Source organism: Cricetulus griseus, chromosome 6 (assembly GCF_003668045.3).
Source record: "Cricetulus griseus strain 17A/GY chromosome 6, alternate assembly CriGri-PICRH-1.0, whole genome shotgun sequence".
NCBI lineage: Eukaryota > Metazoa > Chordata > Mammalia > Rodentia > Cricetidae > Cricetulus > Cricetulus griseus.
Window position 1 is genome coordinate 147,960,923 of NC_048599.1, and position 26,411 is coordinate 147,987,333.

General features: G+C 49.8%; 2 protein-coding genes across 4 annotated transcripts in view; both read right to left on the reverse strand.

Moving 5' to 3' along the window:
- The window catches only part of Dennd1a (DENN domain containing 1A), a 1,920,886-nt gene that overhangs the window by 332,301 nt on the left and 1,562,174 nt on the right, over positions 1 to 26,411 (reverse strand).
- Positions 694 to 23,905, reverse strand: Lhx6 (LIM homeobox 6). Of its 3 annotated transcripts, none has more exons than XM_027423577.2 (10): positions 23,436 to 23,905; positions 22,213 to 22,284; positions 21,652 to 21,834; positions 21,186 to 21,307; positions 13,040 to 13,260; positions 10,546 to 10,646; positions 10,253 to 10,348; positions 9,911 to 10,085; positions 6,464 to 6,567; positions 694 to 2,775 (listed from the first exon to the last, which is right to left on the reverse strand). In XM_027423577.2, the coding sequence occupies exons 1-10, from the start codon at positions 23,901 to 23,903 to the stop codon at positions 2,755 to 2,757; spliced, it is 1,563 nt and encodes a 520-aa protein (XP_027279378.1). In that variant the 5' UTR covers positions 23,904 to 23,905; the 3' UTR covers positions 694 to 2,754. The 3 variants fall into 3 exon arrangements, with proteins under 3 accessions (XP_027279378.1, XP_035302893.1, XP_027279379.1); XM_035447002.1 differs by lacking the exon at positions 6,464 to 6,567 and adding an exon at positions 9,765 to 9,831; XM_027423578.2 differs by lacking the exon at positions 6,464 to 6,567 and having other exon boundaries at positions 23,436 to 23,904.

Here is a 26,411-nt window from a genome sequence, read left to right on the forward strand (position 1 = left end):
GGTGAGCTCCATGTTCAGTGGGAGACCCTGTCTCAAAAGATAAAGTGGACAGCTACTGGGGAAAATAAGGGATATACCCCTGGCCTCTTCTCTCTCCCTCCCTCCACACCCCCTCCTCTCTCCTCTCTCTTGCTGCAGGAGGTAGGGAAGCATCTACACCCCACAGGCAGCTTTATTCTCTATACCTGGGGCTTTAACTTGAACAAAAAGTTTTACAGAGGAATGAATCAGACAACTACCAGACCACTGTTGAGCATATGTAGTAGCCCTAGAACCCGACAAATCCATCATATTGGATTCCTCCCCCTCCAAGATCCCTGTGTACCTTCTTCCCTGCCCTTCCCCAGCACCCTCCTGTGTCCTACCTATTCTGTTTATCCAGCTCAAATGCCTCCCATCTGTTGACAGCACTGGCCAGATGCAGAGCTTCTCTAAGGCAGAGCAGTACAGGACACAGCAGAGAGATGGTATTCAGAAAGCAGACCAAAGGTCAGCAAGCGGCCTGACTTCCCACAAAGTAGACAATACATAGGGACGACACTGTTAGAAAAGAAACCCATCACTGCGCCTCAGCTTAGTCCACTGCCTGGGCTATGGTATCAGTTTTCTAGGAATGCACCATCCAGCAGCTCACACCTGAGTCAGGGACCTAAGCCCTTAACCGAAGAGCAAGAAAGAAATGGAATCTCATCATATTCTGGATTTAAGTGCCAGCACTTCTACTTGCATTAACTTTATTTATTACACAAATAAGACATTTACAAAGCACAACATGAAAGGTATGTAACAAAACAGACATTGGTTTTACAAAAAAAAGTGCTTACAATTTTTTTTCCATTTGTGTGTTCCCCCCTTTTGTGTGTGTGTGTGTGTATTTAAATAAATAGCCTCATTGGCCTGTACATTCCCAGGCTGTTCTGAACAGGGTAGTGGAGACATCTGAACTGCAACATGCTACTGCCACATGGTCCACGAAAAATTTAGACCCTGGGGGAAGGCTCAAGGCAGAGTGGGTACTGAGTGACCGGGCTCAGCTGGCCACTTCCCACATGGTTGCAACTGGGGTTCTGATCATTACAAGCAAAAAATCATAGGAGAGATCTGGGTTTCCCAAAGCAACAGATCAGGCCAGGCTCCTCCTGCTTGAGTCAGTGCCTGGCACAGGGCATTGGAGGAGCTCTGCACTGAACCACACTCAGCATTCTGGGAGATGCTTTCTCTTTGTCCTCAGCCAGTTGACAATTTTGGAATGGAGAAGATGCAAGTTTCCTTCTGGGATGTCACCCATGCCGAACCCTCCTCCAGATCCCACAACAAATAGCACAGTGGTTCTCATGTTAAGTGGAACTTCAAGTATGGGAATTCTGAAACCTTATCCACACTCCATGAGATAGAGTGCTGTGATTGATTAGCGATGTTTGTCATGGGTGAAGCAGGGACAGCAACTGCATACATACTAAAAACTTGCCTTCCCTGTCCTGTAGTCTGCTTCTCAAAGCAAGGAGGATGACTTTGGCTAAAATACTGCTAGCAGCCTCTAGTGAGAAGTGCATTAGGCCACCAAGTGGTTCCATAATTACAGGATAAGTGTGGGACAAATGGGTATCCCCTGAAAATATAAGCTGGGACCTGTGTAACCTGAGACCTTTATTTGCAATTGGCCTCTGCTCTCAGGAGTGTGTGGAGCTGCTCTGCAGTTGGTGGGGAAATTGCAGAGGTGCCAGCTGGAATTCTGGGTTTGGCATACTCACTGAGGCCATGGGCACCTCTCTTCCCTCAGGGATGAATCGTAACTAATATTTCACTGGGTTCTGTTCCTTGGTCTTCATGAATGGTCCCACCCCACCCCAGAGAAGACTGGCCCAGGCCCTCCTCTTGGGACTGAGAAGTGGCCAACAAGGGTCCCTAATCTAGTCCACCCTAACATTCAGCAGTGTCATTATGCAGATGAGACAATATCCTTGCCATGACTCCTGCTGGGTAGTTGGTGGGGGAAGGGCCCTTCCCAAGTTTGCTCTTTTCTCTCCATGAAATGGTCAGAGCCCCTCCTAGTCCAGTGTACCCAGTCCTTCTCCTCCAAGCCAATGGGGGGTGGGGTCTTTGGCACCCATCCCTGCCTGTCCCTCTGCCTCTTCATCTGGGCAGGCCTCCATCTCTGCCCTATTGGGCCTCTCAGGGTGGGTCAGTGTCTCTTCTTTCTCTGAGTTAACTTGACAGAACCAGACAGATGGAAATGATAAAATTAGAACATAGCTTTCCTTTGGGGACATCCCACAAACACTGTAGAGCTTGCCAGACAAAAGCAACAAAGTATATAACTTTAGGGGTTGTTGGCTATTCAGAATTCAGAGATGGTTCCAAGGTGGTAGTAAATAAAGGCCAATGTAGGGAGAAGAAAACCTGTAAAGTAGGAGGCTGTTGGTGCCATTACTGCTGCGATCAGCTGACGATAAAGATGACTCCTGTTTGATGAAGAAGGGCAGACCACTTGCTTTCATGCTGATGCCACATTTCATGGAGCCTACTCTCGAAAAGAGGGATTCTGCTGCTCCTGGTGGGCTCTGGTTCTCAGCAGGGCAGGAAAAGACAGACCGGGCCTGGGGTGGGGGGACCACTGGCAGAGGGCAGGATGGCAGCGGGTGAGGTGTATGCAGAGGTGGTGGGTGGATCCCTGGTCACAGCTGAATGCTGGATCTCAGCGGCTGAGGGGCAGCTGTGCGGTGCCCATGGACAGATGCGCAAGTGCTGGTAGCGTCAATACTGAAAAAGGATGACCTGCAAGAGAAGGGAAGTGGCTGGGCTGGCGCTCTCCTCACCCAGCAGGCCCTTGAAGACCTCAAGACCAAGATGAACAATGGCAGACTCAGAGCTAGACCTGAGTTTAAATCCCAGCCCTCAGTTTACTTGCCATGAGACACTGGGCAGCTCACTTCCCTTCTCCAAGCCTGTTTCCTCATGTGTAAATAGTGATGGCGAAATCTCTCAGAACAAGAGCAGCAGCACAGACCCATAATGTGCTTTACTCTGGACCCCATGAACAATTTATGGTGCTGTTACTACAGCATATTGCAACTGTTCCATTTTATAATAATAAAATGCTATTTTATTAATCACTGACTGTGCCCAATTATGAATTGACCTTTACCATGGGTGTATATATATATATATATATATATATATATATATATATATATATATATGTGTGTGGGGGGGGGGGGGGCTGAGTACTGGTCAGTTTCAGGCATATAGTCCTATGGTATTGAGAACCACTAAGAAGATAATGATTAAACAAATGCTGCTGAGTACCTTCTGTGCATCAGGCACTTGTTGGGCTCTTCACACACACTGCCTCTTATTTCTACAGCATCACAGGAGGGCAGAAACTATCAATAGCCCCATTTAGCAGAGGCAGAAACTGAAGCTGCATGAAGCTAATTGTGCTTCAAGGTCTTCAGTGGAGGAGGTGGCAGCTTTGGATCTGGGTGACCTGACTTCAGTAATTCATGTTCCATTCCTCACCTAGTCCTGGATATACCTTACCTCTGGTCCTGAACTTCCAGTACCTGGCTTTGCGCTCCGATTAGGAAATGACTCTGGCCAGCCCCTTCTCTGAGGGCTGCATTCTTTCCACCTGATGGAGCCCAGCCTACCCTGACTTCAAAGACTCTTTCAGGTACTAAGGCTGTGGGATCAGGGTATATGACCAGGAAGAAATGTAGCTCTGGGAACTTAACTGGAGTGTGGGCCAAATGATGTTGTCATGGAGATAGGAAGCTCCACCCTGCCCCAGTGATTAGGGCTAGCCAGACCAGCACTAGTTTTCTTCTTGGCGGGGGGGGGGGGGGGTTGTCTGTCTGTTTCTTTGTTTGTTTGTTTTTCAAGACAGGGTTTCTCTGTGTAGCCCTGGACATCCTGAAACTTACTCTTTAGACCAGGCTGGCCTTGAACTCACAGAGATCCACCTGCCTTTACATCCTGAGTGCTGGGATTAAAGGTGTGCTCCACCACCATCTGGCTGCCAACACTGGTGTTAATGAGTGGACCAGCACTAAGGGGACTCCAAGTATGCTCATAGGTTTCCCAGAAGGATTAGTGAGAAAGCTAATACAGTCCGTCTGTCTCTCCCGCCCTACACTTGTGACCCAGAGGACTTCACTCACATGTGTGAGCCTATGTGGCTGGCAGAGGTGCTTAGGAGCTGGCAAGCAGGCCTGACAGCAAGAGGCTAGTAGGTCATGAAAGAAGGACACATACTATACCACAGAGCTTCTGGCTACAGAGCTGGGGACACAGCCCAGAAAGAGAGATTCTGGCTCAACAGACAAACCCAGAGGCCAAGAACCGAGAGCCAAAGCTGCCATCACCCAGCCTGGCTCATCTTTCAAACTGAACCAGACTCAACCACAGCTCAGCTCAGCCCAACCCAGTGCACTTCCAAAGCTCCCCTGACTCAAAGCCTTCACTCCATGGACAGGGCCTTTTGTGGCATCGTCTCTGCCAGTTCCCCCTACCTCCCTGGGCCTTAGCCACACCAAACATCAGCAGTCATTTGAACTCTGTCTCCTCCTTGCCTTTCACCAGCTGTTTTTTGTTTGTTTGTTTATTTGTTTTGTTTTGTTTTAACATGGATGCCCTTCTCTTCCCGGCTTCTCCCCTTGAGCTTGTCACCCCTTCTTGTGAATCCTCTGGATTCATGCTTGTTCCCCATTCTGTCTGTTCCATCACCCTATAAAGTAACTGCCCAAAACCTGTCTAAACTACACAGCCGTTGAGGACAGAGGTTATGTACTCTCCCTCTGCAGTCCCAGTCAAGTCCAGCTTCAAGTCAACAGTGCTAGGATCCAGGTCAGTTCTGCAACGTTCACTGTGACCCTGGATGAGCTATTGCTTGCTCTGAGCCTCAATTTCTATGGAGTTGAAAATGAAAGCATTATAACCCCCTTGGGGAGGCTGAGAAAGAAAGATGAGGTCAGAAAGAGTACTGTATAAACTGTAAAGTGCCACACAAAAGCATCAACAACTAAACTGTGTAGACTTAAGATTCCAATATTTGGTACTCCCAGGTCAAATAGTGCGACCTCTCTGAATTTGTTTCTCTGTCTTTACAATGAAAAGGCCATACCAGGTGTAGTGGTGCACATCTTGAATCCTAGCACTCAAGAGGCAGAGGCAGGCAGATCTCTTCAAGTTCAAGTCCAGCCCGGTGTACAGAATGAGTGCCAGGACAGCCAAGGCAACACACACACACACACACACACACACACACACACACACACACACACACACACACACACACCCCTGTCTCAAAAACAAAACAAAACACAACCCCCTCCCCCAAAAAAGGAAAAGAAAAGGTCATGTCCACACTAAAGGCAGCTGGGAGGTGTCAACCAGTGTGTATAATGTGCCAGCCCCAAGCTGAGGAGGAGCTCAACAGTCAGCATCTTCCCAGAGCCTGCTTACCAGATTCTCATGAATACCACTATACATTCTGCTAGGCCATCTGGGCCTGCATCCTCCAGCCCCTGTCCCATGGTGCCCACTACCTAGGAAGCCCTGTGTACAACAGAGTTCAGAGAACAGTGAAGACCTGTCCTGAAGGTGTGTTCTCTTCCCAGAGTAGCTAGGGATTCCTCATGCTGGCTCCCATTGCTACTCTTTATCCCTGGCTTGAGGAGCAGTGCTTTCCCAAGCTGCCTCTGGGATTCTAAGAGCTTCTTGCCTCCCATGGATTACCCTACCAACTCCACTGAGGACCACCACCCATCACCATGATGCCCAGTAAAGTCCAAGCATCCTTAGGTCTTAGTTTCTCACCACTTTTCCCTCACCCAGGCTCTATGCCTGCAATATTGTCTGAGTCTGTTTCTCCACATCTGAAATAAGGAGCTGTCTGGGAATAATGGCTTTGAGAACTAACCATTTGGTATTTGGAACTTGAAAAGATGAGGTTCCTCCCACTCCTGGTTACACCTAAAGTAGGCCCATCTACTTTCACCTGCCCTGTGGACATCTATGCACCTTTTAGGAAATTCAGTATTAATGCCTGTAGCAAACACAGATTCACTTCCACAGACAAGTCCCTAGCAGTTGACCCTGGGACCCACCAGCTCTAGATAGTCACTGCCAACAGACAGAAATGAATAGATGAAAGGAATATATGATGGGAGCAGGACAGAACGCCTCCCTAGAACCTCAAAGCATGAGTAAATTCAAAGTAGGTAAATAAGAAGACCTCACTGCCAAAGGGTGTGGAGGACAGGGCTACAAAGATGACTTTAGAAAAGTCAGGCACATGAGACACGTAAGTAACTGCTCTGATGACTGCCTTGGGGACAGACTGGGGACCTGAGTGATCTGCCATAGCATGGCATGGTACCCACTCAGTGACAGGGAATGCTGCCAGAAACCCATTCCCAGTAGGAAGGCTCTGACCCACCAGATACAGCCAGGCTCCATTTACCTTCTCACCCCGGTTGGAGAGCGGCCCATCCATATCGGCTTTGAGGTGGACAGGGGGCGCGGTGTAAGGCAGTCGGCAGTGCACCTGCCCGCACTGTACCTGACCTGTGGACGAGAGGATGCCTTGGAGCCCATCCCCCAGGCTCCAAGCAGGATCCCCACCTGTTGTATGCTCGGCAAGCTGAAGGCTGACCACTAACCCAGTGCTCTATCTCTGTTGCTCGCCATCTGGGTGGCTCTGGGAATGATCTCAATTGAGTTGGCTGCAATGCTACATATGTGAAGGACTTTAACAAGGTCTACGGCCCAGCTCACTGCTAAGTCAACGGTCCTATATGAATGTACTGAGCCTCCTGCACAGAAGGATGCCCCCACCTATTCAGACCCTGCCCACACTGATTTTTAAAGCATCACCAAACTGTCTCCTAGGAGAGAGATCCTGTTCTCATGACCCTGCTTATAACTGCAGCCCAACAACAGCCCCTGTCCTTCTTCCTTCTTCTACACTTCATTTTTCTCTTGATTACCCCTAATCACCTGACTTACATATAATTTCACTGTTTATTTAATACTGTCTCTTCATTAATTGGAGTGCAGGTTCTGTGACAGTGGGAGTTTTCCCAAGCACACCCAATCTTTCTGGAATATGCAAGGTACTCTTTTCTTCTTTAAATTTTATTTTATGCCTATGGGTGACTGGCCTGCTTGTATGTCTGTGCACTGCTTGCATGGCTTGTGCCAATGGAGGACTGAAGAGGACACTGGATGCCCTAGAACTGGAGTTACAGACAGTATTGAGCTGCTGTGTGGGCTTGGGGAATCAAACCTTTATTTATTTATTTATTTATTTATTTATTTATTTATTTTGCCTGCATTGGTGTTTTGCCTGCATGCATGTCTGTGTGAGAGAGTGTCAGATCTTGGAGTTACAGATAGTTGTGACTTGCCATGTATGTGCTGGGAATTAAACTTCCGGTCCTCTGGAAGAGCAGTCAATGCTCTCAACCTCTGAGCCATCTCTACAGGCCTCTTCTTAAAGAGCAGCCAATGCCCTTAACTGCTGAGTGATCTCTCCTACCCCCTGCAAGGTAATCTTTAAATATTTCTTGAATGCACTTCTGTACCCTTCCAACACCTAAAACTGTTAAGTAATTTTATCATTGGTTCTGATCCAAATCTCTCGAGCATTTCAGCCTATTTACCATGACAGCTAAACATTCATTTGCCGTCTCTTCTCTAGACTGCCCTACTTTCTCACAGTAAAGCCTAGGCAGACACTTGCAAGTGATAAGTACGCTGGGACAGGTTGCTGTGCCTTCCTAAGATACCATTCTCTCTTCTGTAGTGTAAGGCAATCCTATTTAATTGAGGATTCTTAACTCTCTGGGTGTTCAAGACATTTCTGAACAGTGTCAAGTTACAAAACAACTGTGTTTACATGTTTTTTGGAATCTGGTTCCAAAGGGTTTTTTTCTAATTACTTTAAATCAGATTCTAAGCACTGAATTTAGTTGACTACAAAGTGGAAGGTCTGCTTCTAAAACCCTGTGCTGTTTATAACTTTAACATTTCAGAAACCCCAAGACTCCATGTCTTTAGTTCACCATAAAGCAACTGCTAGGCTGCCCTTTAGTCACACGACAGAGGCATGTTCTGACTCTAGAGGAAGAAGAAAGGATAACTGTTCCTTCTCTAGAAGCAAAGACAAATGTAGGCTTGATCAACAGAGTACATGAACAGAGTTCTGATCCCACTCCAACAGAGGTCACCCAGACCCATAACCAACTCCACACCAAATATTAGCTGGCTGCCAAGACCGCTGGGAACCACAGCCCCTAGTCCTTGGCACCTTCAGCAATATTTAATAGGTGTTATTCTGGCTGAACATTAAGTCATTGTTTAGAAACAAAAGGGAGAAAGTGTCCCTCCTGGTGAGAATGTTCAGAAATGGAACTGTCTAGAGAGACAGTGCCAACTGGCAGCCTGGTACAGCACACAGGGTTTTGCCCTTGCCCTGCCAACCAAATCCACAGCACATCCCAAAGCAGCTGATGCTTATGTGTTCAGTAGGGCCTTTAAGTTGGTTACCTCAGTGTTGCTCACAGTACTGCTGTGAGGTGGCTACTCTCACTGTCCCTATTTTTACAGATGAGGAAACTGGCTGGCGGTCCAGGAAGCTAAGAAATTTGCCCAATGTCACCAAGCTAGGAAGTGATTTCCTAGCTTGATCCCTGGCAATTATACCACAGCCCACATTCAGTCATTAGAGTCCCTGGAACTTAACAGTGGGCCCTTTGGTTTCCTGGTCTATGTAATGGAATAATGAGCTATGACGTTCAGAGCCTCGGACAGCATCACCTCTGGCACAAGGTAGGTGCTCCATAAGTAAGAGCTTGATTACTTCTCTCCTTTTATTGGGAGCCATAAATGATTGCTAGAGAGAGAATATGCATGTGTATGCCTTTTTTTGTTTGTTTGTTTGGCCATACCCAGCTTTGAGGAAACGACCGACCGGAAAGGAAAGAAACTCTGTTAATAGCAGATTCACTGACTGCTCCTGTCTCAGAAATCCAGATCATGCCTTCACTCATCCAGGCCCACCCACATATCCATTCTTACTGTGTCTATTTGGGACCACAGCTCACTGGCATAGCACTTACCATCATGCCCACATGGACTCTGGGAAAGAGAGAGAGGGGAAGGAGGGAGGGAAGGACAGACTGAGATGGAGGACTCTGTCTCTTCACTGGAATGTGAGTCCCCGGAGCAGTGCAATTCTGGCCTATTTACTAACTCTTCTATTTCAGTGCTAAGAACACAGGAGGCACTCAGAGTACACATTTGTTGGGTGCCCATGTCAATGAACTAGAATCACTATTCTAGTTCAAAGTTGAAACAGAAGGGTTTGAGGACAGTATATGACTTATCAAAAGCCTCACAGCCCTGGGTGGTCATGACACCCTGGCCTCTGCTCTCTCTCTCTCCACATGCACCCATGCCAGGATGCCTTCTGAGCCAAAGTTTGCCCATTTTCGATCCCCCAGTCTATGTATCCGCCTCCATAAATCTAGTCCATCCTTCAGAGCTCAGCTTGCTCAGAGGCAATGCTCCTCCAGCTCCAGCATCTCCATACACTACCACCTGGCATCTTTCCTACAGGAATCACTGCACTACAAATTGCAGCACACCTGAGTCTTGCCCGTCAGAACGCAGGCTCCTTGGTTCCTGCCCCCATCCCACGCACACACACAGTGGCTGCTTGAAGTCTTAACTCTGTTCCCTTTACCAAGGGCCCGACTCACTGAGGAAGAGGGGGAAACTGACCCCCTTCACATCTTCATCCACCAGTCTCCCTCAGATGCCCCATGCCTGCAAAACCAAGAAGCACTTCTCAGCGCCCCCTTCCCCGCACCACAGGCCTAGCGGCCCCAGAATCAACGTCACTTACTCTCGATGTAGCCGTGCAGGGTGACCATGCGGGCCCGCTCGGGGCTGCTGAACGGAGAGTAGTGGATGTCGTCGGACAGGGCGGAGGGGAGGCGGGACGGGGGCGCCCCTGAGGGCGGCACTGGGTGCTGCGGTGTGTGTTTTTTATGACGCGCTCGGCAGTTTTGAAACCACACCTGGAACGACAGCCTCCGCAGTCTCAGCAATCGTGGGAAAGGGTCGGCCGTGCCTCCAGGGGACCTCGGGCCACACTGGAAAGGGGCGGCCACGTGCACCCGCGACCCTACAAGCGCTCGCCCCGGGGCCCGCCCCAGACCTGAAGGCCGAGACCCCGGGGCCCCACCTGGATGACCCTGCGGCTGAGGCCAGTCATGTCCGCCAGCTTCTGCAGCGTCTGTGCGTCGGGGTTGTTGTCCTGCGCGAACTGCGCCTGCATAACCTGCGGGGCGCACGAGGGCCCTGAGACCTCCGCCCAATCAGAGGCTCGGGGCCCGAGGCCACGCCCCAGGCAGCCCCGCGTGGCCTCCCGCGGGTCCCAGCACGAAGGGGTGGAGTCACAAGTCCTGCACAACCACGCCCACTCTGAGGCCCCGCCCAGATGTCTCGGGGCTAGCGAAGAGGGTCAGGGTTGGGTACCTGCAACTGCTCGGCAGTGAAAGACGTCCGCGCGCGCTTGGCCGGCTTGGGTTGACTGTCCTGTTCCGAGGGCACTGCCCCCTCCAACGTGAGACCGTTCCCTGGGGGGCGACAGAAGCGGCTGACCACGCGTCCCCATCTCTTCTAGTGGCAGCCTGGAAAGGACCGGGTGGGGGGGAGCTTGTCCCTGGAAGGGTCAGGAGCGAGGTGGCTGGGAGCGGGGATCCCAGGGCCATCATCCCCGATCCTATTGTGTCCTCTCGATACTCTCGCCCATTTTTAAAGAGAGGGAACTGAGAATCAGAAAGAAAAAAGCTCCTGGCTGTGAACCCCAAATTATCTGTCTCAGATCTGGAGCCCGGCTGACCCTAACATCCCTCCTAGCTGAACTTGAGGGAAACCGAGATGGAGATAAAACAAAAGCATGCAGTTGCAGAAGCTATAATCTCAATTGCACAGAAACAATCTGGAAAAGGTGGGAAGACTCAAGTAATTACAGTAGCCTACCTCCAAGGAATATGATTGCTGTGACTTTTTACTTTCCATATATCTGTAACTTTTTTTCTTCATTATTATTATTAATTATCATCATCATCATCACTATTACTGCTTTTTCAAGACAGAGTTTCTCTGTGAAGCCTTAGCTGTCCTGGAACTCTTCTCTGTAGACCAGGCTGGCCTCTAACTCTTGACTAAAGATATGTGCCACCACACCTGGCAACTTTTGAAGTATTTAAAATAATTACATTTTACCTTCTCTAAAGTATAGTTTACTAACTAGGATATATCTTAGGTACTGTCTTTCTGCTTTATAGAACTTTTGCAGCTATGATTGTAAATCAGCATTTATATTTTAATACTTCATTTTTCTGAATACAAAAATAATACACTATTCTTATCAAAACCCCAAAATCTGACAAGCACAAAGAAGGAGAGAGTCACCAGTGATTCTACCACACAGGGATAACCACTGCTCACAATTTGTTGTAATGTTTTAATGGGGGTAGACTATGCAGAAGAAAAAACTACATGTACAAAGAAAAACTGGAAATGTAAACAGGGAGATAATGACATCTCAAATTTTTCTTTAACCACCTCTCCTCATTTTTCTATAATGAATGTGTGTGGTTTTGTTTAAAAGAAAAGCAATAGCTAATGCTGAAGTGACCAGAACCCCAAGTGTTCAAGTTCCCCTGTATAGAGTGTCATTAGCAAGGCCATGACCAAGGGTGGCCCTGGGTGGTCTGGGAGTCAAAGGAACTTGTGGTTTACTGATTAACCATGGTGTAGAGGAAGCTCTGACTCCTGAGATCCCAATCCAGCTCCACTGCCAACTGGTCCAGCACTATAGGAAACGTCCACGTGCCCCAAGTTCAGTTGCTCCCTACTTAGCTACTGATCCTAGCAGGAGAAAGTGATGACCTTGGGCGAGGCCAAGGCCAGTAACACTGGTCCCTGACTAGCCCTCCACCGGTGCCTAGAAATTGAGCTAGGGTGGTCCATACTCCTCGAGAGGAACTGTGAAATATTCATATTCCAAGTAAAGCAGTCAGCTTAAGGGTTTTTGCGCCTGTTTTTTTTTTTTTTTTTTTTAAGATGGAAAAAATGAAACCCATAGAAGCAACCACATCCCAAGAGTCTCCTGGCTGTTGAAGGGGGTTCTAGGGCACAGGGATGAAGCAGCATGGTATAGTGTGCTACATTTTGATAATTGAGAAATTGGGTGCTAGGCCTGAGAAGTAACCTTTGGCAAGGTGCTTACCGCAGGTAACCGCTGCCTCTTTCCTAGCTATGAATACTACAAAGCCCCTGAAAGTGTTGTAGAGATTTATACAGCCAGCCACAGTCCAGGGAAGTTAGCATACCCACAGATTCTGACAGCAGAGCTATGAGAGGGTTGCTGCCTCTCTGTCCACAGCTCCACTCAGTTTTAGGGTCCCACCTCCCCTTAGACATCACCCCACCCCAACCCACACCACACCTGCTGGGAGACTGTCACCCTGACCCTGGGATAGATGGCTTGGAAAAGTCATAATGTCAGAGCCAGAGGAGATTCAAGGAACATTCTAGACCAACATCTAGATATCTTGCACAGATGTAGGACCGGAAGAGGCCCATAGAGAAAAAGGAAACCTCAGCTGTTGCCATGGCATGGTAGAGCCGTGTCTACAAAACTCAGGAACAGGTAGGTCCCTTTTAAGCCTTTATATTCAAAACCCCTGATCCAGGATGATCCACCCTTAGTTTTTAGCTTGGTGTGGTCCATAAGGAAGTGGGTAGAATGTGGGCTTGTCTCCCTGACTGCCCAAAGAGCTGGCGGAGTGGGGTGCTGCATTGGAGGGACCAGTGGAGACTTGTCGACCCACACAAATAATGTAGCCAGAGAGTATGCTCCACGTGTAACATTCCCTCCCCTCCCCGTGTGGACCATACCTAGGTGCTAGGGATGGTGGGTAAGGGCGGGAGTAGGTGCTAGGTAGTGCGGGTTAGGTACCGTTCTCGGCGGCCCTCTTGAGGTTCTCGATCATAGTGTCGTAGTGGATGCGGCAAAGCACCTTCTCCTCAACCAGACCGAATTCCTCCCCGGTGGACAGCTGGCGTTTGCAGGAGAAACAGGCAAAGCAGGCCAGGTGGTAGGCATTGCCTCGTGCCCGGCGCACCCAGTCACTGGCATAGATTTGTCTGCCACACCGAGCGCACTTGGTTCCAAATCGGCTACAGGGAGAAAGGTGAACAAGGACCAAGATAGCAAAGTTTAGAAAGGCCATCTTTCTCCCACTCTTGCCCAAGGTTCACATAGCCCCCATGCCTCCAAGTTACCCTACACTTGAACCCATTACTCCTGTGCATCCAAATCTCACAAAGAAGACTGAGTCAGAGCGAGATTTTCGTTTTCTTCTTGCTTTACTGAATCTTTCAAATATTCTACAACTATCACCTAACATTTGTGTATTTTCTCATAATACTCCATGAGGTTTAGGAAAACACAACAGTACAAAATAGGGAAAGTTTTGAGCATCGCCTGCTTTGCAAGATTCTAATGCTTCACAAAGTTTAATCTCAATTTTCATTTTTCAGAGGAGGAGATGGGGAATCTAGGACCTAGGATAGGATAAGTCTCATTACATCATACATCTCTCAAGGACAGGGACCCCTGCAGACCTGACTCCAAAGAGTCTTTTCTTAGACTACTACACATACTCACTGGCTTTGTGACCCCATAGATCATTGAATTGCTTTGACTTTTTATTTTCTTTGATCTGGAACTGCAAAAACAGCGATGACTGCTACTATTTGTTTAGTGCCTTGCAATCAGCAGCCCCAGCAGTCCTGAACTCTGGGGCCCATGACATCCTAATACTAAGTGGGGAAGAAGAAGGAAAAAAAAAGTCTAGCTAGAATGTTCCCTTGTCCCTCATGCCCTCTTTTCCATTCTGCCTGTCTCTGTCCCTGCTCCTCCTTTCTCTGCTTTCTGTAAGGAGTCTGTTAGTCTGCTGCATCCTGGGAAGCAACAGAGCCTAGTCCACCTTAAAGTGGCTGACTCACCTGTGACCATCTTAACCCTTAAGCCTGTTTCCTCTAGTGTGCATTCTGTCCAGGAGGCAGACACCAATCACCCAGCCCTCTAGCATGGCTGTCAGGACCATATACTCTCAGCTCCATCCCCACTCCTGCCTTTCTGGGCTTGGTCCCCACCAGGCTCCTCTCACTGCCCCATCTGCACTCGCTCCTACTTTCCAGTACTGAATTGTCAATGTATCATCCACACTGTACTTTACTGCTAAATTTTCAGCATGAATACAGAATCTGTCCCCTGGCCCACTTATTGTCTCTGGTGGCTCCATGCTATCCTTAGGGTCTAGTCCAAGACACTTCTGATTTATGAAACCCAACAGACTACATCTTCCTCAGGCCCACGTCTTTCCTAATCTTCAGTATCTCCTACCCTGTACTCAAGCATGAGTCCCCAAGGCAAAGTGGAAGCTCATTTTCAGTCCTTTGTTCTTCTCTCCACCCCCAGTTCCTTCCCTGGCCATGACTTTCCTCAGAGTCTACCACCATCTCGGCACTGATCACACTGCTCTTTAAGTATCTGGATCTTTGGCTTGCCCCTTTCATCCTTGCCATTCTTGGAGATGAGGTAAGTATGCCAAAAGGGTTTGTGTTTCCATCCCCAGGGCCAGCACATTTACACTACCTGTGTGTGGCTAAACAGCCCAGAAAAGTCACCCAGTCACACCATGGTGTCGCCTGTTTTGGCAAAGTCAAGTCATTGGCTGCTGCAAATGCTGGAATGCAGCACATTCAGCCAGGCCAGACTCTCAGAACAAACTCCACAACATCACTCACCCCTCTCTGGTACAAGGGGAGTCCAGGGACCCTGCTCAGGCCTCTAGGATTGCTCAGACAGAGCTTCAGCCCTTTGCCTAATCAACGACCCCCCCCCCACACACACACACAAGTGGATGCTTTTCATGACCTCAGAAATCATGGCTTCCCTGTGGGAGAATCTAGACCAGTCTGTGATGTCTGTTCCTAATCCCTCAGAAAATGGAGATGAAACTTCTTTGCCAACACCCCACCCCCAGCCCCGCTGGTGGCAGCCCCAATGGAACTGCTTTCGGGCTGCCCATGGGAGGCTGGCTTTCTATTGTTTGTACTTTGGGGTAACGGAACAACCAGGCATTCCCAGAGCCTTTGCTTCCTGTTGACCACCTCCACCACCACCACAATACCTTCAGTGCACCCCATCATCTTTGCTGGAACCAGTGAAGTACAGGCTCTGAAACTCGTTTTTCACACCTGGAGTCAGTGGTTCAAAAACAGCTAAGGACTTATTCCAAACAACACAGAGTAAGTATATGGAGCAGCTGGGATGGAGATGAGGACACCTGGCACCCCAGTGGGGGACAGCAAGGGACCTGGTCTAATGTTGGCCCACTCCTGGCATGGATTCTAAGAAGTGCCACATTGGAGATCAAGAAGAGGCAGAGCAGAGAAGGGAAGGGCTGGTGTTCGGAGCAGCAGCCTTTGGTTGCCATACTGTGGTCCTCTGCACCCACAACATGTGGTCCCCACACTTGACTCCATGATATTCCTGGCCTCACTCTTCCCCAGAATCCCCGGATCTTCCTGTTTACAAGTCCAACTTCGGTGCCTACACAGATAGGTCACAGTGCCCCCATCACCTCACTCCTGAGTAAGTGCTGCTAGTAACCTACCCACCAGCAACTTTCTCACCCTCTGCGCACCATCTCAAATGCTGTCTTCATCCCTAAACTGAAGTACCACAAATTGGCCCCGTCAACGAAACCATCCTCTTCGAATTAGATCCTTGGAGAAAACATGGCGGTGCCATTGTCCGTCTTAAGATGCTTTGTGTCCCGAGATACAAAGTGTCCCTGAGGACACTTTCACAAAGAAAGAGCGAAAGGAAGCTATGGTCCAAGTCCGACAAACCGACAAACCGACAAGCTCCAGCCCAGACAAGCTTCGAGGCTCCAACTGCTCCATTCCGGAAGCAGCGAAAAACAGCCTTGCCGCCGCCAAGACAACGAAACTTCAAGGAAAGGATGCTTGGAAGCAGTGAAGAAATTGTCAAAGGCACCGGGGGAATAGTCTACTGACACCCTCGCCCACGCTATGAGATCTGGATTTCTTGCACATTCCCACCAGAATCCAAGCACACCACAGGTAGAGACTAAAAGGGCGATGAGCTTTGAGAATAGAAAGGTATGGACAGAGGCTTCGAATCCTAGCAACTGTTAAAGGGAGACCAACAAGCCTTCCCCCCCCCCCAGGAGAGAGCAGAAATCCGGAGAGCCGGTTTTGTAAGTGGAACTGCGTCCTTGACCAGGTCGGGCTCATTTTCCAGGCCTAGACACATAGAAGGTGCTCTAATATTTGTTGGGTAAAAGAGCCTCTAAAATGAGTGCTTTGGAATTCTTTCCCTGCCTACTAAATTGCTCCTTTCTATATGGGGAAACGAAGTTCACTCAGAGTGGGGTCTGAAAGAAACTGGAGTTCACTTATTTGGGGTTTTAGACATTCAAAACATGGATTTTGTGAGGCAAACAAGAACTGGAAGTGAAACCCTTCCTATCCCTGCTTCCTTTCTATACAAAACTCTTAAAAAGAAGAGGGGTGCAGAGCCAGCAATTAAGAGGTTAAACAGCAGCCCAAGCCTGCCTGGAGGTCCCGGTCTGAGGCTCCTTCTTTCCTCCATTCCCCCAACATCTGTCCCCCAACAGCTGGTTGCTGCTGGGCCTCTCTACACATGGTGGGGGGGCTGGTGTTCTCTCAGTCTCCCCTGGGACCCTAGCTCTGAGGAAAGGGGCTAAAGTTCAGAGACAGAGCTCAGGCCCAAGGTGGAAGGCTAGAGAAGGCTGGAACCCCTCTCCCCAAGTGTTGTAAGCCAAGCAGAGAACAGGAACTTCAGCTAATCCTGGAACTCTAAGGCTCCCAGTCCCATCCCGATAACTCTTTGTCCCCTATACCATTGTCAAAGAGAAAGGGGATAAGGACCAGGGTCCTTGCTCTCAGGAAAGTTGCTAGTTATTCTGAGTGTATGGTGGATGCTGTTTATGTGAACTGGGAGAACCGGGTGAGAATCATAAGGAGAGCAGAGAGAGGTCTTTGCCATTCAGTATGCCTTACAATTGCAAACAGAGGCAGCTGTATCTTAATTGTAGAAGCATAGGGACCCTCAGAGGAAGAAGTTGTGAAGTCAGGTGCTGTGGAGCTTATTTGAGCATTACCACATATTACCTGACTGACTTATCCCTCAGAGCTCCAGTTTTCCTTCTTGTAATGTGAAGTTGCTGGCAGTATCATACAGGGTGGATCACATGATTAAATGAGATACAGGATACAGTAGATAAAAGGTTTGGTAGCCTCATGTGTGCTCTCAATCATTGGGTAGGTAACCCTTGGTTTTTCTCCTAGCACATGGGACTTCTCTGCTACAAATGAGCACAACCTTCTAGGAGACCACAGGAGCTTCAAGGGCAATGCCAGCAGGCACTGGGGCAACAGCTGCAGGTAGGCACACCGAACTGCCCTGGGGTGTGTTTGCTGATGACAATGGAAAAATGAATGTTCCAAAAAGGAACGTGACACCCCTCCACCCACACATACAACAAAATTTTCTTCAGTCCATGGAGGACAAGCAGGGAAAATGTTTCAGCAAAAAAGTAAAGAAATTAAAACAAACCCTACTTCCTTGTTGGTGATTTTGTTTCACCCATAATTTGCCAAGAGTAGGGTGTAGGTGGAGAATTAAGTTGAATTCACAACGGCTGGGGCTGGTGAGTTCTCTGCTTGGAGAAGGAATCGGAAAAACTGAGGCCAAAATGTCCAGAAACCTGGCCAAGGGCACATAAAGGGGGGTGGGGGGAACAATGACCTACTGCCCTGCACAAGTGCAAATAAGCCAGGAAAAGCACCAGACTCCACAGTTCTCCCATGTTTGCAACCTCCCTCCCAGCTGGACTTTAAGTTTCTTCCTGATCTCTAACTTCTGAGCCACCAACACCCACTCTGCCAGTGGAGAATGAAGAAAATCTACACGATAATCTTAGGGGAGGGGAGGGGAGAGGAGGCAGAATCAGGATTAAAACCCTTTGTGGGGACAAGGACAGAGGTTAGAAACTCTTGGGAGCCCAAAGTGTCCACTCCTTGCAGCCCTGGCCACTCTTTTCCTCACCATTCTCATCTACCCTGTTGGAAGCTCTTGCCTCCCTTTGGCAGAATACTTCAGCCCACACCCCATCAGACCCTTGACCCCTGTTTCAGGAAACAGAGGCTGGAGAAGCATAGCCAGCCTTCTCTTAGCCCCAGTTCTTGAGCGGGAATTCTGCCTCCCACACACCATTATTCAGCTCTCTGGGAAGAGTCTGTGTTGCTGCTCAGGCAGACAATAGTCCTTGCCTGATGCTCCAAGGCTCTCTTTCCCTGCCTTGGGCTTTCTTATTTGTGTTACTGGTGAGGCTGCCAGCAATGACTTATGCCTACTTGGGGACTGTCAGGGAGAGAAGGGATCAGAGAATTTACAACTCTACCCTCCTTTTGGGTAAAGCGAGCTTTTATTCACTCCATTTTCTTAATTTAGAATCTGGTTTTGTTTTGAGATTGCCTATCATTGGAAAAGGGTTATCAGTCAGAACCTCTTCACAGAAATGGCACAGCTGGACAGTCAGGTCCAGCTCTCCAGGCTGCCTGGGGAAATGCCATCACAGGTTCATGTCTGGTACCCACCCTGCCAATGACCATAATGGTTATAACCGAAGCATTCATATTCACTGTCACTTGTGGGCCTTTATGGAGACTGCTTCCTCTTGGTGGCCTCCTTGGTTCAAGAGACCGTTTTTGGGAAAGGAACATCAGAGCAGAGGTGCTGTGACTTGCCCAAGTTCATAATTAGTCTCAGAGCTCTGTCTCCTGCCTCTTCCTAGGCTAGCTGCAGAACAGTGAGATGCGGAATTGGTGGGCACTATAAATAATGGAATCAAGAGCCTAGTTTTGACTAGTCCTTCACACTTTTGTAAAGCATGGCATCTGAGAGGTCCCAATCCAGCAAGGAAATAAGGGGAAGAATAAGGCTGCCCTTATTCTTCTGATGATGGCCTTCATCATCAGAAGAGCCAGAAGACGGCACCTGCCCAGCCTTATTCTATAGAAGGCAGCCTGGACGCTATTTTGGTGGGTTCTTGAGCTCCTCAGTAGTGACCTGTTCAAAAGCACCCCAAATCAGTTGTCTCCTCTCTCCCTAATAGGAGTTATGCCTAGAGCAGAAGGTGACTAGAAAATAATTGTAATATACATTTTCCATCTAAACTAAACCAATAAAACATCAGACAGAGCAGACCTTATCCCGTTGTTATACACCACATAGGCATGACCTTCTATGTACATGCGCAGCAGTTTCCAGCCAAAAGGTCTACCTTCACACCACACCCTACCCCTGCAAAGCTCCTTCCGAGGAACTGGAGGTGGACTTGCCCTCCCACATCCTGATCCAGATGTGTCTGTCCCCTGTCCTGAGCACCTGGCAAGCCACCGGGCCCACCAAGTTTCAGCAGGTACATGCAAGACCTATACTCTCAGCACTCACATGTGAATAGAAAGACATACCCACTGTCCATATGCCCTGACCCTGCTCAGTGACACATCTCCAGCACCACTGTAGATTCCAGACCATTCCTTGCACACAGTGGTAGGACCCACAGGTCCCATCCCCAAGACATGAAGGAAGAGGCTGCTTCACCTGGTTTCTGGGAGAACTGCAGTCCCACATGCTACTAACTTCTTCCTAGGTGCAAGGCCGCTTTCAGGTCCCTGGAGGTTCAAAGAGGATGAGGGTGGCCATGCACCACATTGCCTGACTGTCTCAGTCTTCCTCAGAAGACTGAGTCAGGACTTCTCTCGAAAAAGAAGTCTCTCTCTCTCTCTCTCTCTCTCTCTCTCTCTCTCTCTCTCTCTCTCTCTCTGAGTGTGTGTGTGTGTGTGTGTGTGTGTGTGTGTGTGTGTGTGTGTGCCTGCCTATCTGTCTGTGTGTAGGGGGAATACATTCCACAGGGCAGTTTTCTCCACTTCCGGAGAAAGCATTTGGAAGAAGGCGTTGCTCGGAGGAACCAATTCCAAATCATTCTCCAGCAGACTTTCGTCTGTCTTCCGGCTTAGATCTGGCATATCCTTCGTGGTGTCCCTGGGCACTGCCGTGACCTCGACTCCGTGACCCAGTCAGCAGGCGCCTACTGCGTGCCTAGAAGCTAGGCGCCTACAAGAGGTTGAGCGGCCAGGGTCGGGCAGGACCATGCAACAAGGAAGGATGGATCGTGAGCTGCTGGGGAACACGCTTCCTGCACCACAGGGCAGAGTGTAGCCAGGTGGAATGCATCGCGGCGCTCCGAAAGCGGGTCCTGAAGGCCCAGAGCTAGAACCTAAACCGAGGCAGGCAGAAACGATGGCCGAGCAATGGCAGGAACAGGAGTCTGGGACCTAGTCATTACCCGGGATTCAAAAAGCAACTAAGGCATGAATTGAGGCAGAGGCAGAGATCGAGGTTGGTGCCTGGGACTCAGCGCCAGGATCTGGGGTAGAGCCGGAGTCGGATGTAGCGTTGGCGCTTGGGACTGAGCAGATCTAAGCCCAAAACTGAGGGTAGAGCGAAGCTAGAACTAGAGTCCTGAGCCTAGTTTAGGATCCCTCCCAGGACCGGCCACGACACAACTGGATTTTAAGTCGGAACCAGAGCTAGAAACGCAGCGGGACAGCGCCTAGCTGCAAGACCGATCCCGGCCAGACCCACCGACGGACGGACGTCAAAGCTCGGCAAATCACAATTGGAGCCTGAGACTCAGAAAAGACCAGAGGCGGAGCCAGAACGGTGACCAGGACCGGTCAGAACGCAGGAACCCGAAGCAGATCTCCCGGCCCGAACTCGTGCTGGCGCTCTACCTGTGGCCTTCTGTTTTAGATGTGCAGAGCCGAAGGGCTGGGCCAGTGAGCCGAGCTGCGAAGAGTACTCGGGATGGCAGGGCTCAGGAGGAGTTGGAGACCACAAGCCACATTAGTGGCCTAGACACGCCTGTGCAAGCCCTGCGTACATTAGCCTTGCTGGCCCAACCGCCGCAGCCTACCTGAAGTAGTCCATCTTGCAGTAGATTTCCTTGTTCTTGATGTAGCAGCTATTCTGCTGCCTCAGCGATGTGCGACACACAGAGCACTCGAGGCACCGCACGTGCCAGATGAGGTTGTTGACCTGGGGAGGGGGCAGGGGTGGGGGATCGGCTCAGCGCGGGCCTCTTTCACGCCCGTCCCCAGCCTCCCCAACCTCATTTGCAGAGAGAGAAACCGAAGATCGGAAGGAGCTTCAGTATGGCTTCCCTAGTTTTCTTCTATATTACGGAGGCTCAAGGAAATTGAAATACACTCTTCCCATTTTCTAGTAGAAACTTGGGGCATTTGCCCAAAGCTGCGCGATCGTCAGCCGCTGAACTAGGACGCCGAATAAAATGGACCTGGGAGAGCATTGCTTCCCACAGTCCTCAGGCTTCTCTATAGCTCACACCCACCGACTTGCAGGCAACACCTACCCTGACTCACCTTGAGCAGATACCGGTCCAGAATCTCGAGGCCGCAGCTGGAGCAGATATTCTTGCCTGCAGACGGCACGGAAGAAGCGGCAGAGGGCGGCGAGCAGACAGACGGTGTGCTGGGCGTACATGGGGAAGCTCGACCTTCGTCCTTGTCCAGAGAACCTGCCAGGGCCTCGGTGTCTGACTGAGCCTGGAATGGGAAAGAAGAATAGCGAAGTGCTAAGTCGGACGCCCAGAGTTGCCATAAAGACAAATCTGGTTCCCTTGCGCACCAACTAACAACGAAATATACCAGGGATGTCGGGCCCTAGGCTGGAGGACAAGAATGAAAGGACCTATTGGAAAAGAAAGGACGGCCCCCAACTTTTAACATGGTGTATTCTGGGTGCAGGAAGTAGCCAAAGCCCACATTCTTGGCCAGAAAAAAATCAAGAGTCAACGAGAGGTGGCTCCTATCGGCAATTCTCGAGCGCAAGGGTAGAGGTTGGTAGCAAGAAGGTTTAGCCAGATGCCCTGGCCTGTGCTGTTGGGGGTACTCAGGGCGGAAAACAGAGCCGAATGGACTCACCATAGCTGGCGGCGCGGTCCCTTCAAGACAGCGGGTGGTCGCTTTGCAGCCGGACCCTGGCTGGGCCATCACCTGGGGGAGGGGGAGGGAAGGCAGGCGATGGCGGCTGCTGAACTGGCTCGGAGCTGTCAGAGCCCAGCGCCTCCCCGCGCCTGTTATATAAACCGGCGGTGAACAATGAGTCCTAACTTTGTAGTGGGCATTTAAAGCCCTTCCCCACAAAAGCGGTGTCTCTCTAATGAAGCAATTTGAATTTGGATTGGGTTTTTTCCCTCTCTCTCCCCCTCTCCCTGCACTTAACCCGTGGCTCTTGAAGTAATCGCTTAGTTCCTTTGCAATCCAAGCCTCTGAGGGGGGAAAAACACACGCACACACACAAACTACCTGCAATTAGAAATTGTCGTGAATGCCCAAGATAAGAGGTAGCCAGAGTGTCAATTCCAACTGTCAATCAGTGAGATCCATCAGGCCGCCCAAAGAATTGCAAATTTGATTTTTTAATGGTAGTAATTAAAAATCGAATTTTTTTCTCCCTTCACCCCCTCCCTTCTCCTACTCTCGGTACAAAATGCAAAAAGGAGAAAAGAGAGAAAGAAAGAAAATAAAAAGGAGATGGGGGTGGTGGTGGTAGTGGTGGTGGTTGAGAAAAATAAAACCCAGAGCACTAGGAGCATCCGCCCTCCCGCCCGACGCGTGCCGCGAAATTGAAGCGGGGATATTGACACCGATTCAAACGCCTTTGGAAGAGCTAGTCCAAGGGAAGCCCGGAGCCAAAGAGGGCGAGATCGGCAAGTGAAATGAGGCCAAAAAGAGAAAAGAGAGGCCTCCTGGAGGAGGCAAGAGAACCCTCCAGACTCCCGGAGCGCCCGGGACCGGCACCGTGTCGGGATTCTCAGCGTTGCGCCGGCACAACCCCCGGCGCATCGGCGCTATCAGCGTCTATTCAGACGGACAATACTGGCCTCGCCTCCTCTTGATTCGCCTATGTCTTTGCTAAATCGCTTTTTGAGAAATTCCTCCAACATTTGCATAATGTGTTCCCGCTTTCCGCGACCCCCCCCCCCGCACCCGCTCGCGCTCTCACGCTCGTAGACACACACTCCCCGGGCTCACCCAGCACCCCTCCTCCCTGCTGCTGCCCGCCAACCGGCCGGGCCGAGCTGAATCCCGGCTCCCGCTGGCCTCGGGATCCTCGAGGCTTACCCACTCGCCAACTAGCTCACCTGGTCAGTGGCGGGGCCGCCCTCCGCCGGCAAACGGCAGCCCTCGGGCAGCGCCGGGGCGGCGCTCTCATGCTTCCAGTACATGGGCCCGGGAACGGAGGGCTCAGCCGGCGCGCAGCACGGAGAGCGGCGCGAAGTGGGGCCTGGGGCGCCCTGGGGGCAGAGGCTGTTGAGAGTGCTGGAGAGCGGAGGCTCGGGCCCCGCAGCCCCGGGCCCTGCCCCAGCCCCCGCCCCCGGCCTGAACGCAGTCCTGGCCTCTCTGGCTGCCGGCGCCACTGCCTCCTCCGAAGAAGGTCCCGACAAACTTGGAGAGGTCCCTGCAGCTGCCTCTGCGGCTGCCGCCGCCTCCTCCTCTTCCTCCTCCTCTTCCTCCTCCTCCTCTCCCTCCTCTTCGTTGTCCTCCTCCCCTTCCAGCTGCGGCGACGACCGCCCTGCCGCTGGAGCCCCGCTCCGTTCAAGATGAGTCATGCGTGACCAATCCCCTCCCTGCTAAGAAGAGCGAGACACTCACAAGGAGGCAGAGACTCAGAGACATACACACAGAGACACACTGAAACTCAGCGCTACAGAGAGACCCTTAGAACATGCTAACATACAAAGACACTGGCGGGTTTACATCCTCACAGCTCCTACTACCGCCCCTCCCTCAAGGGCACCCACCGCCCTCACACAGCCAGTTCCTAAGTGCGAGAGGAATCTGTGGTCAGCCCGTCTGCAGAGCTGGATTCCATGTGAGGCTACACTCTGTTGACGCAGTGCTGAGCCCGGCACATACGGTCGCAAATGGTTACCTGCTTACCTCCAGGTCCCGGACATCTACACACCTCTCACACTCCAGCAAAGGTATCTGTAACAACTGGTGCCTGCATGAGCTCCTAAGGGCTGAATAGGATTGGGGTCAGAGCAGAGTGTGCTGGTGGCAGTGAGAGAGTAGTTCCCCCTGATTCTTTTGGAAGGAATTGTTTGGGACATCCACCTTCAAGATTTACTTAGTTCCACTTTCTACCTTCCATGGGGCTCTAACGATAGTGAGAGTTAGGAAAAAGCAGATAGAAGGCACAGCCCTCAAACACAGAGCCCTCCATCTCAAAGGTCCTTACACTGACAAACACGAATGGACACAGTCTCCTCCGCACACAAACCGTGCCAAAGAAGTGTGTAAATTTACACCCTCTTCTAAAAAATGTGCACACTCAGATTTAGATCCAGTCCCTAACCCACCCATCACACAGACCACAATTTCCATAATTGCCCTCATTTACAGATGTAAACAGCACCCCCACAATCACTTAGACTTGTACACACAGCCATATTCAGGAGAGTTCAGGCTTCCATAGAGCTCCAAACCGTGTGTAACCTCTTGTCTATTATCTGATATCTCCTACTATGCACTGCATTCTTACAGGTGGTGGAACAAGGCACTAGGCTTATGGGAAAGCAACATACACCTTTACAAAACCAGCATTCCCAGCTGTCAGTCTCCATCTGTACAAATAGGCATAGCCAGAAGCACACATTGACACTGTTTTCTATACACCATCACAGTATTAAAAACCCACCTCCAAACCGTAGAAACACACGTATCTGTTCCTTCAGGCAGAAATAGCCCCAGCTAATGGTATCAGCCCTTGCATTCCAGTAATTTATTGCTCTCAGGCCTACAGGCATTTAGAGAGAAGAAGGGTTCTGAACCAATCTTTTATAGGAAAGAGAACAGATTATACTTTGGAAGTAGGTGAGGTATGTACATGCACACATATGTACACATACACAGTACTATTCTTGGATGCTTAAATCTGGGCTATGCATTGAAATGCTAAGCATCTTACAATCATGCTCTCATTTTCTGTGTGAGGCAGCATCCTCTCTGGTACCTATTTTACCATTTTAAACTGAGGTTTAAAGACTCAAACCCATCATAGAGCCACATGTTTAATAACTACCCAAGCCAACAACTCAAAACCAGATTCATCTACAGAGCTTATGACCTTGATTTCTCGGCTATACCCATGACTATGGCCACTTATGGTGAGCACACACACACACACACACACACACACACACACACACACACACACACACACACCGGCAACCCCCCCACATGCTTTCTATGTTTTGTCAAAAATATGGATATGATTTCTGGCTCATTAACAAAGACAACAGCACTGTCTTTGTGTCTCTCCTCTCCCTTCTTCCTCCTTCCCCCTCCCCTGGCCTCCCCTTCCCCCCTTCTCTCCTCTCCTATATCCTGGAGAGTCCAGAGGGCAATATACAGTACATGGTATGCATAGGAACCAAAAAAGACAAGGCTTGAAGGTTGTGCTGCTCCTCCAAATCTTCCTATGAAGATTTGGCAAGATCAGTTGAAATGAAATGGCAGTTGAGATTTTCATAGTTTGGGAGACAGAAGACAGTGGTCCAGGTAGAGAAATGACAGCAAAGGTCCAGTGGCAGCAAACAGATGGTGCCACTGCTATGAGGAGGAGTGGGAAGTTGATGCTCCCAGATGATGGCAATGACTATGACAATGACATAGACATAATCACCATTTGTCTGTTCTGTGTGCAACATACTCTCCAATCTGCCTAGCAACTCCATAACAATGATATGGTTGGCCTTGTTTACTGGAATCTAGACTCAGTGTTGGCACTTTATACAAACTTGTCTCCATGCAGTTCCACACCTGGATTCTGATTAGATCCTCAGGAAAATTAAAAGTAGAATAAGAGGCATTGAACTCAGGCAGTACCTAAGACTGAGAGCAGCATGCCTCCGGACTTGCCTTAACACTGCCCCTTATTATTTGGGCTAGCAAGTACACTTCATTCACTCCTTCATCTTTGGTTTCCTCACCTTTAGGTGGGGATGATAACAGAGCCCACCTCCTTAGCACAGCCCCACCCAACTTGTGAATTGAATGCCAATGACTCAGAATGTCTGTCACATACAGTAATCAACCCTTGAATATTAGGGGCC

What these genes read in the sequence shown, in the direction of transcription:
- Lhx6 (XM_027423577.2), bottom strand. Translation starts at nt 23,903, where the DNA reads ATGACTCATCTTGAACGGAGCGGGGCTCCAGCGGCAGGGCGGTCGTCG. An exon ending in CAAGAGGGCCGCCGAGAACG is followed by an intron (nt 10,647 to 13,039) that starts GTACCTAACCCG and finishes GTCGCCCCCCAG; the next exon opens with GGAACGGTCTCACGTTGGAG. An exon ending in TCACTGCCGAGCAGTTGCAG is followed by an intron (nt 10,349 to 10,545) that starts GTACCCAACCCT and finishes TGCGCCCCGCAG; the next exon opens with GTTATGCAGGCGCAGTTCGC.